Genomic DNA, 20,269 nt, shown 5'->3' with positions numbered 1-20,269 from the left:
AACAATATGAAGTGTTAATGTAACTTTGTTAGTGGAATGTTTTGTTTTTTCGTTATTATACTGATAAATATTGTGTGTTCTATGCATTCTAGTTAATATGTATATTATTCAACATATTATCATTTAAGACGACGGTAAAAGTCTACTCTAAAATACTACTTTCTAGTAAGCTCACTAGTTTCTACATTTAATATTTATCGCTTGGTTCTATAATATTTACAGAATTTAGTACAGTAATTTTATCATTTTTAATCATATTTATGTTTGTTTGTTGCTTAGTGGATGCTGCGTCCATGGAATTTTTAGGGAGGGCCCTAAGAATCCCTACCTTAATAAATTCTAGCCGTTCTTTCGTTGAAGGCATTGTGCCGGGTAAGACGGGAATGGTAGCAATCATGACACTAAATAACCACAAAGAGTTTGATGGAAAAATATGAGGGTGAACCATTTGAAATGTACCATTTTTACTCAGTTTGTAATAAAAAGCTCTTGAGAAAACGAAATTTTTTATAAGGCTGACGTGGGAGACTTTTAGGTTCATCGCAAATACATTATTTTTTTTCTAGAAATTATTTTATCTGCTGTTGACTTTTAAAATCCGGACCCTCTCCCTTGATGAATTTAAACTCGGGGATAGTGCGACTCTGGCAATGGAAAACAAAACGCATCAAAGGATGTAGCCATATATCAACGCAACATTCGATGTCGAATTACTTAGTTCCGTTCGGAAGATCTTAGCCTCGAAATCGACCCAAGAAAGTCGTTGTGGGACATTGCACAGAATATGAAGGTACCACCATGGTGGCAATCTGATGGACACTTAAAAGACCAATTCATTTTTATTTTTTTCAACCATGGTTTTATGGTTTATGGTTTATGATTTGGACGAAGAGTCAAAGATGTATGTAATAACGGCAGGAGTTCCGTAGGGATCTGTTCTGGGTCCTCTGCTATGGAACTTAATGTATGATGGTGTTTTACCGCTCCCAGTAGCTAAACAAGCTGTTGTCGTCGGATTCGCAAATGACGCTGGAATGGTCATAACATCCAATCACCCCGACGAAGTACAGATATACGCGAACGAGACTATACGGACCATCAAGTCTTGGCTTAAAAACCACGGATTGGAGCTAGCCGAATACAAGAGGAGTTCGTGCTTTTTACAAGGCGGTGGAAACAGAAAACTGTTGAAAAGGTCATCGGGGTGAATGTGGTTAGCTCTCAGCCATCGCTGAAATACCTGGGAGTAATATTCGGGGTGACTGCCAGATTCACCCGAACAGTACGGACCATGCTCCATGGGTGACTTTACGACAATTTGAAGTAAAGACGGCATTTATTTACGAGGAACACTCGGAAGACGTGTACATGAAATAACAATTAGTTACCACGACGGCAGTGATAAATTGTGCAAGCTGACAAAGAGTCTGTAAAGGTCAAAGTAGGCGTTAAAAAGTTCGAAGCAGCGCTTCACAGTTGAAAATTCGACTCCAGAAAGTCAGTGCCAGTTGATTATTTATTAATGTTCAAACGAAACGGCACAAGGATTTTTCTGGTAATCTGCGTCGACGATGGACTGATTGTAGCTAAAAGAGAAAGTCACATTGACCCAATATTGTATTATTTGCGAAGGTCGTTTGACCCTTGAACTGGGTAATCTCCCTGGTATTGAAATAAATGTTAATAAAAGTGGCGACATCCACTTGATTCAACGCGCATATGCGAGAAAAGATCTTGCGAAATTCGAAATAGAGGGTCCTACGTGGTATTGACAGGAATGGATTTCATGCAAATTATTGGTAGTCATGATGATTCCAGTTCATATTTAAACAGACTGTCGATAACTTGTTGTATTCGACCAGACCACACTAGGCCGGGTATTTATTAATTTGCAATGGGTTTTGTTGGTCGCTATCTAGAGGATTAGAGCATTAGGCTTCAAATCTTACTGGTGGCAGTGGGATTTGTATCATGACCTGACGTCGGATACCAGTCGACTCAGCTGTGAATGAGTACCTGAAACAAATCAGGGTAATATATTCACGGGCGAGCGCAATACTAACCACATTGCCTCCTACAGGGTATACAATCCTGTAGTGTACCATTACGGTCTTTAATGAAGTACTCCAACACACTTCAAGGCCCTGATCCAATTGGATTGTCGCGCTAACGATTATTATTATTATTTCCGAGGTGTCACAATCTCGGTTGATGCTGGATCTTATTAAGCTTGTCTAAGCTAAACATGTCTACTATTTGCAACAAACTCCTAAGGTGGACATCAGTGCCAGAAGACAGTTTAATGTCATCTAAGTGATGCACTGCAAGTGTTTTAGCTCGCACTTAGTGTCTAGACCATATTTCATTGCGAAACTATGCCCTCTAGCATCATTCAGTAGCAATGAAAGGGGGTTCAGTGCCATGCAAAGTCAAAGAGAACTCAACGAATCCCGCTGGAAGATGCCTCTCCATATGCAGGTGGGCTCTGAGGGAAGCAGCATGAAAAGCTGGCGATTTACGGATTGCTGAATGAAAATAAAATATTTTTTGAAGACAATGGGTTGTGTATGTGAAAGGCAAACAAACAAGAAAAGCATTTAAAGATAGTAGGAAGCATACTCTAAATATTCTGGATTTGGTGAGTTCTGATTTGTGTGGACTATTCGAAGTACTTTTTTACTCAGGAGCATACTATATTTTTGCCCTTATTGGTGACTTTGTCAAAAGGTTTTTGTGATGCTAACTAAACAGAAGGCAGAATGATTGTTAATGAATTCAGAAAATTTAAAGAACAGTGAATTAGAAAAATGAAGATATTCCACTGAACGTTGTAATTGGATGGATATGGAATTGTTTGATTGGATTAAGTACGAACAAGAACCAGAAGCAGGATGCTTCGGGTTTAGAGATTTTGTGTTCATCTTCTGTGAGAAATTTTCTATGCAGGTTTGTCCATTTGTACATGGCTAAAAATTCAAAATGATATATCCAACTCCACCGTTCATATGAGTTCACTTAGATTCGGATTAATTCACGTGAAATACAAAAATTTAACCTTCTATAACTTCGTTAATAATAGTTGAAGTTCCTTCAAACTTTCCACTTTCCATTTTTGTACTTCTAGGCAGTCTAGGCACAGTATTTCTCGACCCGTAGTCTTCACCCAGTAAATCGTCAAGAGAGTTTCTTTGGTGGCGTCCTGGGCCTAAACGGATTACATAAAACCGGATCAACAAGAAGCCCCCATGCGGTAGTGCTGCCCTCAAGCATTGAGTGATAGAAGTCCCTACTACAGGCTCCGAATTGAAAGAATCTTACAATCAAGTCCTATCAAGATTAAATAGTCTTTTGAAGACAAGTCTAGATAATAAAACAAAAAAATTCCAGCAAATCGAACAATAAATGGCCGAACAAAAGTAGCCGGAAAAATGTTGTGCCACAAATACAATTAATATAGAAAATGTGCTGTTTTATGTCTTCTTGCTAGTAATGACTTATATGAAATTTCCTGACTTGTCCTGACAAAAAAAAATCTAAAAAAAAAAATTATTGCGAGTTTCGACTTGAAACTTTCAGGGATGATTCTTGAGATTATTAAAAATTTTTCAAAAAGTCCTCTCAAACACAACATATAACGGCTCCTGCTATATGCAAAGGGATTCACAGTCCACATGTCCCACCAAATCGGTTCAGCCGTTTCCGAATAAATCGGATATGACATACAGACAGACATTGAATCGATTCTAATAAGGTTTTGTTTCACGGATCGGCTCTGTAAGCGTCTGAACGAAACGATGTGGTTTAAGTAAAAGGTTTTGAGCTGACGCTGGAATAATAACCGAATGCTTCTTGGCCCAAATTGCAAGGAGCGATAATCTTGAATCGGCTCAAAAACGATGGATGAGTGAGAAGTCAGATTTGTTGCACCTCAAAGTAATTCAAAAACAATGATGTATATTTGTAGAGTAAAAGATCGTAAATTCGATGCTAAGTCAAATGAATGCATTTCGATGGGATATAACACTGACCCGAAAGCGTATCGACCAATTGTTCCAGAAACAAGAAAGCTAGTCTTAAATGAGATGTTATCTTTTTCGAAGCAATAAGGCGGTTGAAATTAAAATTAAAACTAATCCGCGTTTACCATTGGTAGTTTTAACACTTGGGGACGAAATAAAAGAAAATGTTATGATATTTGCTGGCGATAATGACGACACATATACAATGACCTCAGAAATGGATTCAACGGATGTACGAGGGGGGACCCATAAGTTCCGGGAATTACGCTGTGGTGTGGAGGAACCTATTGTTTGACCACATGTCCGTTCCTGTTACTCCACCTGCGTCAGTGTGCGACGTTGTGTCGCTGTGGGTGCATCGGTTCGCCTGTGAGATTTTTTTAGTAAAATAACTTTTTACATTTCGGCAAAAACGTAATGGCAGATTGTCGACAACAACGCGCGGCTGTGAAATTTTGTTTTCTGTTATGGAAATCGGCCGCGGAAACTATTGTAATGCTTAAGACTGCTTATGTCAAGAAGTGATGAAAATGTCGGCAAAATCAATGCCCTCGTTCTTGAAGACCGTCGCCGAACCATTGATCAACTGTGAGATATCGGGAATGTCATGAAGTTCAATTCAGAGAATTTTATCCGAAGATTTGCACATGAGAAGGGTTGCAGCCAGATTCGTCCCGCGGTTTCTCACAGATGAGCAAAAGGAGCGTCGACTTCAGGCATGTTTTGAGCTTCAAAATCACCTCGAAGAGGACCCTGAATTTTTTTCCAAGGTGATTACTGGTGATGAATGGTGGTGCTATGGATACGACTCAAAAGGAATATGAAAGGAAAGCGCCACTGTGGAGGAGGTGAAACAAAAATCGCTGGAAGCTTTAAAGGACATCCCGATGAGTGAATTTAAAAAATGTTTTGAACAATGGAATAATCGTTTGGAAAAGTGCGTTGTAGCCAAAGGCGAATACTTTGAAGATGATCAAAATTTGGTGTAAAAATATTGAGAAATAAAGAAATTATGACGAAATTCCTGTTTTTTTTTGGGTCCCCCTCGTACATGATGATGGACGTCTGTTTCTACTTAAATTGATGAAGATTCTAGCACAAGCTTGACCATCAAACGAACTTCAAATTTACCGAACCAAGTTAACGTCCATCGACCTATAGCTTAATGGTAAGAGGAATATTTTCAGCAAGGACAAGGAGAAATAGAAGAAAATCATCATTTACAGAAGAGCATAGCGATAAGCGCGAGCAATTCTCTTAGGAATATGGTTTGTTTGTCCAATTAAACAGAAACTGTATTCACAGTGTTCTAGAGGAAGTTAGTTTTAGAACTTTAAAAATCACCAACATTGTGTATTAAAGTAATGTTGAGTTGTTTTCCCCTTTCGATTTCCCTTTGTCAATAAATGTGCTAACTTTGATGGTGGTGGATCTAGTTGTACGAATTGCTGGACATTAGTGAAGGATTTCAAGCGCATAGACGAAAATTATTTGTGAAACCTTCATAAAATACTGAAGTATCTTCATACGCCGTGCTCATAATTCATTACATTCTTGGGTGCTTATTTTCTGATAAGTTATGAACGACAGCGATGCATGATTGATGATTTCGCTCAAGTTTCTAGAAACTGACACAAAGTCAAACGAACTGAATTAGAAGAAGGTTTTCCATGAAGTAACATTCACTAAGCAACAAACAAATATCTTTTTTTGAAGTAACTAATGGAAATACAGTACTTTACAAATGGAAGTTGTCATTTATAATGAAACTACATACGTGGCAAGAGTAACTAAAACGTATTACGTCACAATGGTTTAAGTTCTATCGATATCGACTGTTTTCAATGAGAACCGAATTTAGGACTTGTTTCGTTTTTTAAGGAATGGTTGACTGTAAATTAATGTCAAGTATTTTAAACAAATATTCAACAAATAAATACCGTATTCAGGTAGTTTTCCACGAAGACAATTTTAGATTTGCTCAAAATTAGGAAATTTTTGTTGTAAAAAACGCGTGAATGGAAAATCTCGATTGAAACGGATGTTTTCCAATATTTTGTATATTCCAAAAATACGTTCTAAAAGTTAAATTTCTCGAATTTGTACTTTACCGTTCCAATTCATCATTAATTATTCGCTTTCATATTTTCCTACAGCAAAAAAATAAAGGGGTTTTCCAGTATTTTCCGCGAACTTATGCGATGTTGTGAATTTTCAAGGAAGGATGTTAGTATATATTACTTTTTTTGCAAAGGTACATTAGTCGTTAAGTGCAATTCAGTTTGACTTATCAAATGATTTTCTACATTCACTTCTCGCGGTTGATGTTCCTCAATATCGAGTGTGGAGACCTCAAACTATAACTACTATTATTATTATGTTTTGTTTGAATATATCCTGCACTGTATTCTAAATAATATCACTTTCAGTAAATCTAGTGTTGAAGCACCAACGGAATTTTTTAACTGATAATCTTAAAAAATATGAGAGTCACGATGACTCTGCGTTTCTTTTTTCTCAGATGTTGGAGTATAAATGCTTAGTCGTTTTGAGACGGGAAATTATCTTAGAACCGTAATAGTTGGTCTTCTCTCTGTTTACGGTTTTTGATATGCAGCTTTAAACAATTACGAATTTAAGAAAATTGCAAACCCATAGCGTTTGATGACCTACATCGCTCATGAAAGCTTTAGAATGGAGAATAAATGATCTTAAAACTAATTTTTGGTCCAAATGAAGAACAATGAATCATGGCACACTTTAGAATAATTTAGAAAAGCATTCACGAGTCTTGATTTAAACTAACTTTCATTAGGAAACATTCCTGCAATTAACATTAAATTTGTAATTGTTTAAGAGCTTCATATAATTGACATTAATTTATACGCCTAAGCAAATACTCTTATATCATGTGAAACTTGAAACAATTCAGTTCAGAAAAATACAGCTATGAATATATTCCATATACAAATAGTTGCCGAATTCATTCTTTGAGGCAATGAAACGAAAAATGTTCACATGTTCGTAGAAAAAATAAAGCGTTAACAGGAAATATATCACTATATTCATCTTAGCTTCGCAAATTAACAATATTTGCTGTCGTCATCGCTATGATTATGGAAACAAAGAGATTCAATTGTGTTTTGCTCGCTTACCAAACATATATCCTTTCCAACGTTCTGCTGTTTGTGATATTAGTGGATCGTTGTCGATGGTTGCAAGAAGCAATAGTTGATTTACGTGAGTTGCATGGTAATCCCAACGTGCTAAATTGGGCGCAACACCTGAGTGAAAGAAGAAATTTAATTTGGTTAAGTAACATTTTTACCATTTTTTCTATCTTTTTATTAAAGGTCATATTTCTTGATTTGAAAATGATAACAACAATATGGTGAGGTTGTTGTGGTCCCATTGAAAAATATAAACCTATTCTAAACGGATGTCAAACTATTTTCAATAAAAATATCGAGGATCTTCACAATGCCCGCTTTCTCCCACTCGAGCGAGAATTTCGGCCATATAAGCTGAATATTATGCTCCTAAGCCAAGTGAGATGATGGATGGGACTCTGGAGAGTGATCCTCTCCCTCTTACGGCACTGAGTTTTTCTCTAATACTTTGGAAAGTCGAATGGTAGCAGACGCTAATCCGATGTCGGATTGTTGCTCACGACTATCGAAAGGTGTGCTCTTTTGACCTGAGGGTCGGTTCTAACCTAGGGATTCACCACATCGTGATCAGCAGTAGATTTAGTTATTATCCATCCTTCCATGCAGGAAGGTGTTCAGAAAATAATGAGAATTTTCGTTTTTTGAAAAAAATATTTAGTTACTCGTTTGTTGCCGCATTCAAAATAGTTCCCATTAGATATTAGGCACTTGTGCCACCGCTTTTCCCAATCGTCAAATCACTTCTCAAAGTCGATCTTTGGAATAGCCTTTAGCTCTTTTAGCGATGCGCATTTAATGCTATCAATGCTTCCAAAACAATGGCCTTTTAAGGTTCTCTTTATTTTTGGAAATAGAAAAAAGTCACACGGAGCCATGTCGGACGAATATGGAGGCTGGGGCATTATTACAGTATTGTGTTTGGCCAAAAATTCACGAAGAAGCAATGAAGTGTGAGCAGGTGCATTATCATGGTACAAAAACCATGATTTGTTTTGCTACAAATCCGGGCGTTTTTTTCGGATTACTTAACGCAAACGGCAGCATTATGCCATTAAAATCGAAGAACACAGTGAGCATCACATTCACGTTCGACCGTACTTGTCGAGCGCTTTTCTGTCTTGATAATTCAGAATGCCTCCATTGGGACGATTGAACCTTAGTTCAATCATATCCGTAAACCCATGTTTCGTCACCTCTTATAATACGTTTCAATAATCCTGGATCGTTGTTGACTTAATTTAGTGGAGCCTGAGCAACTTCCATCCATCGATGCTTTTGATCAAAATTCAACAATTTTTGAACAAATTTTTCTGTCACGCCTTTCATACCCAAAACACTCGAAAAAATTTCATGACATGTGCCAATCGATATGTCAACTCCATTAATAATTCACTTCGTTCATAACCATTTCTTTCACTTTTTCTCCGGTTCCTGATGTGCTCGGACGTCCGGCGCGTTCGTTGTATTCACCGCCTTCTTGGAAACGCCTACATCACTCGTAAACTCTTGTTTTATTCATAGCAGACTTACCATAGGTTTTAGTTAACATTTCACACACTTTGCTCATTTTTGCGCAAAATTTTCTATCTTTTTAACTAACGAAAATCGCCAAGCTCATACAGTCAACCATAGCCACTAACAATATCGGCTACCACAGACAAAGTAAACAATAAATACAGCTGAAAATTGTATCGTACTTCCAGGGAATGTATACCGACATAATACAAAAAAAAAAATGACAATTAGACTCTCCAAACCTCCTGTTAAAAATTCCCGTTATTTTCTGAAAATACCTCGTATGTAACAAAACAAATGTTGACTTTGATCTCGAAAGAAACCATTGCTGATGGTCGGTTATCTTCACTTGGGTGTCACTAATGCACCTAATCGTGTGGAATAGAGTATCGGCCCCCCGAAATTCAATAGGGTCGTCTCTGCAATCCGGCTGTCGCTCAGCAGTGAGAAAAGCGGCACAAACTTTCAACGACCCGTTTGAGTATATTGATGAGCATTGGCCGCAATTAAGTGTGTTTGCCTCTGGTACAATCGAAATTGTCGGCCACACCCCAAAAGAACGTTACAAGACCTGCTAGACGACCAAAATGTGGAGGCGAATCGTAAGGAGCTGAGAGTTCAGTTGGTGACTGCGAGCGGGGATGGAGCACTAGAGCTCGGTTACCGTGAAAATACGAAAAGTGCAACATAGTGTACATTATGACCAAAAAAACTACCGTTGCGGTAGTGACAAAAACAAAAATTGTTGCAAATACCAATATATCAATCATTATGTTGGTGTGTCGCTCACAAAAAGCTCCAGTTGAGAAACCACACTTCATCCAAGCTGCATTGATTTTTGAAGTAACTTCATAGTCCAGTTCACTATTAGTTGACAGCCTTGATCCAAAATACTTGAATCGCTCAGTTCTCGGCAGGTCGGTTCGATCGTAAAAGATATTGTGTTATTCAGATTTATTCGGACACCAACAGAGGCACGAAGTGGCTTTGATTTACCACAGTACGAAATTAAATCCACTAGACGAATTCCTCTGGCATCCGATTAAGCGCCTTCTCTAAATCATTCCTGGAGTATGGAGCATCTACAAGGCCAGACTGTGCCTCAATTTCATTACCATCGCATTTAGCGTATGTGATGTGAAGTTCACAGCAACGAATCAATCATAAGACAAACTCACCCACGAGAATTGGGATTCGAACCCAGAGCAGCGAGATTGAGAAGCTGACGAATTCACGAAATTATAAGCCTTTTTATATCACGCTGACTGCCGTGGACAGCAGATGCTTTTTTTTCAGGTTCAAAGAATTTGGATTGCAACCAATCTGCAACCGTGCCCACCCAGGGTTTGAATAGGTACACCGACAAGACCGAGTAGTCAGTCTATTCTCGATTACTTCCTGCTCTCTGACGCAGCCAAACAGTCTCCAGGTCTAATCCGGTAAAACATGACCTGGCATGTCTGACCACTTTACAGTTGAACTCCAAATTTTCTCGTCTTCTCAACTGCAAAAGTGAGTCCTAACGACTATCAGATCCTTTGGTCACACAGATTGCTAGAAATTCAAGTCAGACTTAGCGCCTAATCTAAACTTGAAAAACTCGTTATAACCCGGAAGTTTTCATATAAAGGAATCGACGAAGCAATAATTGTGCCTACCGACGCCATCAAAATTGCTAAACGTAGAAATACCAAGCTATTAAAAGTCGATGAGTTCGAATATAATTCTCTATCACATGATATCATGTTACACATGAAAGTCAGACAAATATGGTGTAGAAACCTCAAGCGGACTTTTCACAAATAGGGAAATAAAGTCAATGCTACTGCGACAATTCGAAATTCCTTTTCCAAACATTCCAATAAGTTAGTGACCTTTTCGGCTACGAACACTGCAGTCGAACCAGTGGATTCGCAACATTTTCTGAGTCTTCCAGAACTTACCACCTTGACCTGCAAGCTAAACGGCAAAAAATCAACCGGACCTGAGAATACGAATTTCGTCATTAAAAATTTACCGATCGTCTCCTTAAAATTTCTTTTAGCAGTTTTTAATAACTGCATTAATAACATCTATTTTCCATCTGGAAGTAGCAAATATCGTTGCGATCCGAAAGAAGAGAATCTCCTCCGAGACAAACACTTTCAGACCCATTTCTCTGCTTTAAAAATAAGAATCATTGGATATAGAAAAGGCCTATGATTCGCTATGGGCAAAACTCATATACAAACTAATCGAAAACAACTTCCTAATTCCGCTTATCAGAATTGCCATCAGGTTTTTCGATGATAGGCTGTTCTATGTCAACCTGGGAAATGAATTTTCCGATCTCTTGCCAGTAACATCAGGAGTATCGCAAGAATCCATCTCAGGGCCTACCTTATATAACATTTTCACGGCTGACGTTCCCATTCCTGAGATCGGCGCTGACATTATCCAATATGCCGATGACACCCTTATCTTCGCGTAAAACCTCCGCCAACAAGGCCGCCAAAGCAATAGAAAAATACTTGATACTTCTCTGCAAATACTTCCGCTATTAGGGTATTAGAATAAATGAGGCAAAACGCAATTATGTTCTTTTAGGAGACAATCTAGATACTTAGGTTCTAGAAGTATCCATAAAAATGCTAAGTGCTTGAGAATTCAAATCGGAAATACAACAGTAAGCAACTCACAGCCAATCAAATATTTTGGAGTTAAGTTTCACGAATTTCTCAAATTTAATCCGCATCTGGAGCTCGCTATGGATAATGCACGCGGCGCAGTAGTAAAATCTATTATCTTCTTCACAAGAAAATAGGCCTTAGAGCCTGATAAGACCCATCATCTGTTACGGAGCACCTACGTGGATCACCTGCTCCAACCCTGCCATGAGTAAATGCGAAGCATTTGAACGTCGAATACTAAGATATTGCATCGGCTTATCTTATAACTGGAAGACAAGAAAGGTCGGGAAAAACGCCGAAGTATATCGGCGGGCGAGAGTGGAACCACCCTCGAGAATATGTTCTCAATTTTATGGAAAGGTTTTTCGAGAAAACGGAAGACCAAGGTAGCACATCCCCATTGGCCATATTTCTCAGGCCCTCCCAAATCAACCTAAAACCCTCCATCTTTTCCCTCTTTGACACTCCTGGCCTGGTAGGGGTACATAGAGGATAAGCACAAGTTATTGTAATATGCGATTATATATAATAGTTTTAAGTTTTAAGTAGTTGTAACTATCCTAAGTTAGAATTAAGCATGTAAGTAGTAGTTTTTTTAGTCAGTAAAACAAAAACTTTCTGGTGACTGGATGTCGGACACTAGTTGACTCAGCTGTGAATGAGTTCCTAAGTCAAAACAGGGTAATAATCTCGGGCGAGCGCAATGCTGACCACATTCCCTTCTTCAGTGTACTGTAGTGTACCGTTACGGTCTTGAATAAAGTGCTTTAACACACTTCAAGGCCCTGATATAATTGGATTGTTGCGCCAACGATTATTATTATTTAAAAAAATATAACTTACCTAGTGTGAAATGACGTAAATCATAACTAGTTCCCGAACCAGTATCGTAAAGAAGTAGCATCTTCTTCAAGGATCGCATGCCTTGTTGGAATAATTTTCCAGCTTCCCGTGCAATTGGCAACGGCGCTGTACTGTTCAAATCGTACAGTCCCAGTAGTGAATAAATGAATCCATTTAGTACGAAGGAAGGCGGTGTCGTTGGATACTCTTCATACCTTTAATAATAAAGATTTTATATTAAATAACGAAATCTGATCAAGAAAAAAAGAAAGTAAAAGGAAATTATGTTAGAAGGAGACTAACCAATCATACTGCCCCATAAATTTCGCCAGGACTCCACCATCCTTAGACAGTACCCGGAATGGTTTCATTCCATTCATGGCTGCCTTCAGATATCGTTTTTCACCGCCCGAGTGCCAATATGCTCGCGATAATAGTGATATTGCATGTCCTTGTCCCATAGCTGAATACCAGCCTGCTTGCAATTCCACGAATCCCGATAGATTTCGTTTAACAGGATTAGGCCAGCCACCTGTTTTTTGGTCCTGATGTCGAACGAACCAATCAGCTGCATCGTAGAAATGTGCCAAATGTTCATATGTCGACAGGGTCAAATTATCGAAGGCCCCAACACCCAAAAATGATATTGATGAGATTTTTAATTCACTTCGACGTATTTTCATTGATTTCCTTTCGAAGCCAGTCAACCCTTTTTGCACATCGACCAGCAAATCTCTGGTTAAATGTTTCCATGTATTTATTGAATTGCTTCCAATTCCATAGTAGATGTTCTCTCCTTGTACACTTAAAAGTAGATCGGCAAGAATATAGTAAATATTGAAGATTCGTTTAGTTTCGCGATTTTGTATCGTTATCATTAGACTGCTACTATTCGATTTTAGCATTAGATCAATGCCTAAAACTAGATCTAGAACATGATCTAATTGTTGGATTTGTATTGCACTATCGTAATGACTAGTTGTTGTAAAGTACATGACCGTTGTGTTAAGTTTTGTGTGCCAGACTCGGGATAGATTGCTTCTTTTTGGAATGCGCCATTCAAGTTGTGTTGTGTCGCCATCATCGAGTATCTGAACAAAGAAAACGAATTGAAATTTATATCAATTTCATGGAAGAGTCGTTTGTATCGTTTAAATGCATGTGAGTTATATTGGCAAGCTGTAATACTTATTTATAAGTGATATTAGGTTGTTGCACATGAAATGACCGATTCGGCAATCAAGTGGAGATAGTTGCGATTTTGTAGTATCAAACCACCACCAGTTGGCGCTGTTGGTGTCGGATAATGAAGTATAAATACTCGTACATTTAATCAAGGAGTCGAGTTCGCTCCGAGACATCGAAGCGGACAGACGTGGCACGGAGCACGGTGAAAGGAAATTATAAACAAGTGACTTAAATAAAAAAAAGTGGTGAAGTGTTAAGTGTAGTACTCTCAAAAGGAAGTACAGTTGATCGAAGTATGCAGTGCATCTCAATATTATTGAGACACTGTATACCAAAGTGCAATTATTGGTAATTGTTTTTCTTTTAATTTCAGTGAATACTGTGTGAAGACTCGGAGAAGAGCTGAGGACGGGCTTGGGGACAATAATGTCCGCTAAGAGGTCCAAAATGGCATTCCCTGGGGAGCTATCGTCTGAGGAGGAGGGGAGCACGGGCCCCTCAGAAAATTACGACTACCCGCTGAGGAAGGGGCTTGAAGAGCTCAGAGGCGAGAAAGCAGCCCTGGCACAGCAACTGGAGTGCCAACAACAGCTGATAATTCAGCTAAAACAGGAGGTAGCAGCGCTACAAGAGGCGGTGCGAACCAGTGTAGCAAGAAATAGTCGTGAACCGATCATGATCGACAGCGGGGGAGCACCAGCAGCAATAGAGGACTCAACAAGAATCAGCGAAGAGTGCGAGATGGACAGCGTGGGACCATCACCAAACCCCGAAGTCAACGACGAAGGTGACCCGTTCAACTTCGTGCGGAGGAGGAAACGTAACAAGATAAAGGTTAGTGTAAAAACTGTAACCGCTCCTAAACAGGCCCCCCCCCCCAAGCTCTTCAACCTACCAAATCCAAGAAAACGAGAATCCCCGCTATAACTGGGTACGGTTTAAACGTACCATCTTTTCTAAGACTCCTGAAAAATAAGGGGCTAAAAGCATCCCTTAAAAATACGAGGGCTGACAGGACCCTCATATTTACTGAAACGGCGGAAGATCACGGGAAGGTCTTCGCGCTTCTAAAAGAACAGGGGCTTAATGCTACTACTAGAACGCCTCCCTCCCTTCGCACCCAGTCTGTATTTATCCGCGGACTCCACAGGGAAACTGACCCCGAGGACATCCTGGAAGAACTAAAAACAGAGCACCCAGATTTCCAACTGAAGACAGTTGCGAACCTGGTTACGCGCAGAGACAAGTTCCTGCATAGCGAAAATCCGACCCTCCCGATGAAATCGCAATCGGGATTGTTCATCGCGACTTTCGAGCCCTCTCAAGAGCTCAGCGAGGTGATGAAGGTAAAATATATCCTTCATCAAAAGGTAACCTTGGAAAAGGTCAAAAGTTTCGAGGAAGTGCAGTGTTTTAACTGCCAAAATTTTGGGCACATTACCCAAAATTGTTCAATTGTGCACAGATGTGTCAGGTGCACAAAATCCCATCCTCGCGGGGAATGCGGAAGACAGGCCTCTTTGCTGCAACTGCGACCAAGCTGGCCACCCAGCGAGCTATCGCGGGTGCCCAGCCTACAGAGAAATGGTAGCCAGGAAGGAAGCTGCCAAACAAAAGCGAGCCAATGAAAGCTCCCAAGCCAAGCGCACAGTGACACAACTGTCACAAAGCTTGGTCAATCCCAGCGTATCATACGCTCAAGCTGCCAGAAACACTCAACCAAGAGTGGCAGCACAACCTGCTCCCATCCCCGCACCAAACGCCTTCCGCGAATTGGTGCAATCTCTCGCGTCGGCCTCAACTAATGAGTAGCGGCAATTCGCCGCTATAAAACTCATTATGAATTTATGGAGTTAAATATCGTCACCTTTAACTCCGCGTCCCTGATCTCACACGCCCAACGTGCCACAGCCCAAGTGTTGATTAACAGTCTGAAAGCAGACTTCTATTGCGTTTCAGAAACGAAACTAAACAGCAGGCATAACGTGCAATTCACCGGGTATAATATTATCCGGAATGACAACAACACTGGCGCTGCCCTTTTAGTCAGAAAAGACTATGAATTTGAGGAAGTCGTCATTGAAAACCTGCTGACCTCTTCCGCTGCGGCGGTAATAGTTAAAACCACTGATGGTAGACAGATTTTGGTAGTTTCCATCTACATCAAATGCAACTCTCGATATGAGCAACTGGGACAAGATCTTAAGATCTTGGGCAATCTCCAGTTAAAATACAAGTACCTCATTTTCGGTGGCGACTTCAACTCTAGGCATACCTCCTGGGGCGATACAGCAGTCAATAAAAATGGGGAAACCCTGCTTAAATGGATCCAAGACCCTTACTCGCCAGCCTATGTCGATTTGGTCTTTCCAGATCCTCCGACAAGACCCAGTAGTCAATCAACCATTGACTACTTCCTCCTTTTGGAGGAAACTTCACTGAACTTTCAAGTGATATCGTGCACTACTCTACCAGGCATGTCTGACCATCTCGCAGTACTACTTAAGCTTTCCTCGTCCTCCCAACTGCGAAAGCGAGTGATGACCACCGTAAGGTCCTTCGCCCACACTGACTGGGACAAATTCAAGGCAGACCTTGCACCAAGGCTGAACTTGAAAAAACTCGCAACTGATCGCAATCTATCGGACATAGAGATCGACGAAGCCATCACCTTGGCCACTGATGCCATTAATACTGCTACACGCAGAAACACAAGGCTCATCAAAGTCGACGAGTTACAACATAACTCAGTCCCTCACGATATCATGCTCCACTTGAAAGTCAGGCAAATATGGCGTAGGCAACTCAAACGGATTTTCCACAAACACGGAAATAAAGTTAATGCTGAGTATAAAGCATTACTTTCCCGGAATAATTGTCTGAGTACAATAATTCGGCAAAGAGTGGCAATTTTCCGCAACAAAGAACTAACAAGGAAACTAGCAGATATTAAGCCCGGCCCAGATATGTTTCAGCATATCAACAGGCTAACCGGCAGACACAAATCCCGTAATATCGCTCTCTCCAAGAACGGGGAGCACATCTGCAGTGACGCTAGGAAAGCGCAAGTTCTCGCGGAATCTTTTGAGATTCAGCTCAATTCCCCTCCGCCTCAAAACAACCCGGCTATATCATCGATTGTTGATTCAACAATCAAGGCCTTCGTCTCTGAGAACTCCCAGAAACTCACTAAATTCACCACAACCAACACCTCAGTCAAACCAACGGAATCGCAACATTTTCTGAGTTTACCTCAACTCACTGACTTAACCCAAAACCTCAACGGTAAAAGGTCAGCCGGACCTGATGAAATCCCGAACTTTGTAATAAAGAACCTGCCCAGAGCCTCATTGGAATTCTTTTTAGCAGTTTTCAACAACTGTATTAATAATGGCTATTTTCCATCCACGTGGAAAATTGCAAAAATTATTGCGATCCGTAAAAAAGGCATTTCCAGCGAGCCAAGCAATTTCAGGGCCATTTATCTATTATCCAACCTTGGCAAACTGTTTGAGAAAGCATGGACAGTTGGGCTAGTCCAGCACTGCAACCTCAATAAAATTATCCCTGACCACCAGTTCGGATTCCGCTCCAAACACGGAACCCAGCACGCACTGAGCTACCTTCACGACACTGTTGTATCAAGACTTAACGTCAACAACAAACCCACAGTAGCATGTGCGTTAGATCTAGAAAAAGCCTTCGACTCCGTGTGGGTAAACGGACTTATATACAAATTAATAGATAATGACTTCCCTGTCCCGATAATTAGACTTGCGTTAAGTTTTTTCGAAGATAGGCACTTTTATGTCAGCGTGGGGAATGAATTCTCCGATCTCTTGCCGGTAACATCGGGTGTACCGCAAGGATCCATTTCTGGGCCAACATTCTACAACATCTTCACGGCTGACATTCCGATCCCCGATGATGGCGTTGACCTCATCCAATTCGCCGATGATACGCTTATCTTCGCTTCCACACAACAGGGCAGCCAAAGCGGTTGAGAACTACATTGTAGTCCTCTGCAGGTACTACCGTAGTTGGGGAATCAAGATAAACGAGGGAAAAACACAAATCTGCACTTTTAGGAGAAAATCTAGATACTTAAGTTCTAGAAGCATCCACAGGAAAGCTAAACGCTTGAAAATGAGAATCGGGAACACCACAGTGAGCAGATCTAGTTCAATCAAATACTTGGGAGTAACCCTGCATGAACTCCTCAAGTTCAAACCCCACCTCCAGCTCGCTATCAGCAAGGCACGCGGTGCAGTCAGTGGCATCTACTCTCTTCTTCGCAAGACAGTAGGTCTCAGCACCAAAACCAAACTGACACTGTATAAGACCCTGATTAGACCCGTTATCTGTTACGGAGCACCAACTTGGATCTCATGCTCCAACCAAGCCATGGCAAAATGCGAGTCATTCGAACGCCGAATCCTTAGACATTGCACAGGCTTGTCTTACAACTGGAAAACCAGAAAGATCGGCAAAAACGCCGAAGTGTATAGGCGAGCCAAAGTCAAACCACTTCGAGAACACGTTCTCACAATAATGGAAAGGTTCTTCGAAAGAACGGAGGACCACCCCAACCCATTAATTCGGCATCTCTACCAACAGGGTAAAACCTCCCTATTGGCCACATTCTTAAGGCCCTGCCAAATCGTGAGTTCATCCCACAGACCGAAAATCCGCACCCTTTTTGAAACTCCCTGCCTGGTAGGAGTGGATAGAGGCTAAGCACAGTCATTTGTAAGTGCTTACTGTATATATTAGATTAAGCTAGATTAAGTTAAAATAAGTTAGGTTAAGTAAGTAAATTTCAACCTTCTCGCGTCTTTAGTGCAGGCGCAGTATTGAAAAGTCAAGATTGTACAACAAATTGTCAAGACCCATGTATGTAAAAAATTATATACTAAGTAAAGTAAATTACAGAGAAGGTCGGGTTGGCCAAACAATGTAATAGTCATCCGCTTGATAGAGTTAAGATCAATTAGCCATTATTTAAGCTAGCATTAAGTAACCATTGTCTAGTTGTAAGTCACTATTTAAATAAATGAATTGAATTGAATCAAGGAGTTATTTCAGTTTTGACCCTCGTTGTGATAACAATGAATAAAAAGGAAAAAAGGATGGAAAAGAACCAAGAACGTATACTTTTTCTGTATGAGTTCAAACTCGGTCATAAAGCAGGCGACCAGGAGCATTAACAGCACATTTGGAGCTGATACGATAAGCGAACGAACCACACGGCGGTGGTTCGAAAAAGTCCGGTCAGGCGACGTAAACCTTCAAAATGAGCCACGTGGACATCCAGGGCCATCGATTGACAACGACGAGCTGCGTTTGCTAGTTGAATGCGACACACGTCAGCCTGTGAGAGACATCGCAGAGAAATTGGGCGTACACTATTGGACAGTTTCCCGGCACTTGCAACAATTTGAAAAGACGAAAAAGCTTGACCTATGGATTCCGCATGCCCTTACGGAGCAAAACATGGCGCTTCGAATGGAAATTTGCAGTTCTTTACTCTCCCGCAACAGAAGCGATTCCTTTTTGTACAGAATTGTGGCATGTGATGAAAAGTGGATATTATACGACAATCGTCGCCGATCAGCACAATAGCTAGATGCTGATGAGCCACCGAAGTATATGCCGAAACCGAACCTCCATTCGAAGAAGGTAATGGTCACTGTTTGGTGGTCTACAGCTGGAGTTATCTACTATTCTTTTTTGGCACCTGGAGAAACGATAAATGTACAGAAATACTGTGCCCAATTGGGGGAAATGGACCAAAAATTGAGTATTCAATGGCCGAGATTAGTCGACAGCGATGGTGTGATACTCCTTCACGACCTCATGTATCCAGAACAAAGGTTCAAAAGTTGAACGAATTGCAGTATGAGACTCTGCCTCATTCACCATATTCACCGGACCTTTCGCCAACCGACTACCACTTTTTGATCATTTTGGGCGGAAAAACAATTTAGGAATCAAAATTGCCTTCGACGAGTGTATCAACATCCGAAAATTGGACTTCTACGAAACTGGCATACACGCTCTTGTATCTCGCTGGGAAAAGTGCTTTGAATCGACTGGCACCTATTTTGATTAATTAAATAAATGTTTGTAGGCTTTACAGTCGTTTCAAATTTTAGTACCAAATCGGACAGTTCTTGTGCTACAACCTAATTTTTCGCTTAATTGAAGCAGTTCTCATAACTCACCTTTTTTCTGGGTTCCGGTTCTGTCAGATTCTTGCTATAATGTGATAACCCAAATTGTGCTATTTGAGTTGGATAGAAATATCCATGTTTCTCCCACTGCGTTGAAATTGGAACACCCTCAGATGCGCTGATGCACTTCACTCGATCTCTCACCTAAGAACTCTCATGTTATATCCTCAAATCAAAACACAAAGCAACAAAATCTTACCTCGACATTATAGTTTTCAAAGTACATAAATAATCCTCTGGGATCATACTTCCCTTTTGGATAATTAACTTTTGAATTACTGTGCGACCAATTAAATCGTGTCACGCCCCCATTATCCGTCGTTAGCGTCCCATATACTTCAAAATAGCTACTCAGAAACGAAAATGGAATGTACACTTCATCTAATTCTCGACGACATCGTATTGAGACTTCTTGATTTATGAAACAGTCGATTTCATTGTAATGATCTTGTCGACCGTTGTATAAATGTCGTTCCCAGCGCGGTACAAGATCACGTGGCAAACTGAAATCCGAGCATCTCATATACACGGATACTATCAGCAAACATACAGCCATGCATAGACATAGTAGAACTATTTTTAAATTTAGGCGCATTATGATAAAGAAGAGAGGTCCAACCTGCAAGAAAACA

The 20,269-nt window shown here is 40.3% G+C and overlaps 1 protein-coding gene across 5 annotated transcripts in view; it reads right to left on the bottom strand.

Annotated features, from left to right (window-relative positions):
- Positions 1-20,269, bottom strand: part of LOC119649614 (D-glucuronyl C5-epimerase B) — a 51,373-nt gene that overhangs the window by 14,737 nt on the left and 16,367 nt on the right. For 4 of the 5 annotated variants that reach the window (XM_038051838.1, XM_038051865.1, XM_038051857.1 and 1 more), the window contains exons 2-6: positions 19,837-20,256; positions 19,629-19,781; positions 12,520-13,307; positions 12,217-12,431; positions 7,175-7,303 (exon numbers count right to left, since the gene is read on the bottom strand). In XM_038051838.1, the coding sequence (XP_037907766.1) occupies positions 7,175-7,303; positions 12,217-12,431; positions 12,520-13,307; positions 19,629-19,781; positions 19,837-20,256 (1,705 nt within the window). Of the gene's footprint in view, positions 1-6,331; positions 7,304-12,216; positions 12,432-12,519; positions 13,308-19,628; positions 19,782-19,836; positions 20,257-20,269 lie in introns of all 5 variants that reach the window. The other variant, XM_038051847.1, reaches the window with a different exon arrangement.

The sequence above is a fragment of the Hermetia illucens genome, chromosome 1 (genome assembly GCF_905115235.1).
Source record: "Hermetia illucens chromosome 1, iHerIll2.2.curated.20191125, whole genome shotgun sequence".
NCBI lineage: Eukaryota > Metazoa > Arthropoda > Insecta > Diptera > Stratiomyidae > Hermetia > Hermetia illucens.
The sequence above is the reverse complement of the archived record's forward strand: the minus strand, read 5'-3'. Positions and strand labels throughout refer to the sequence as shown.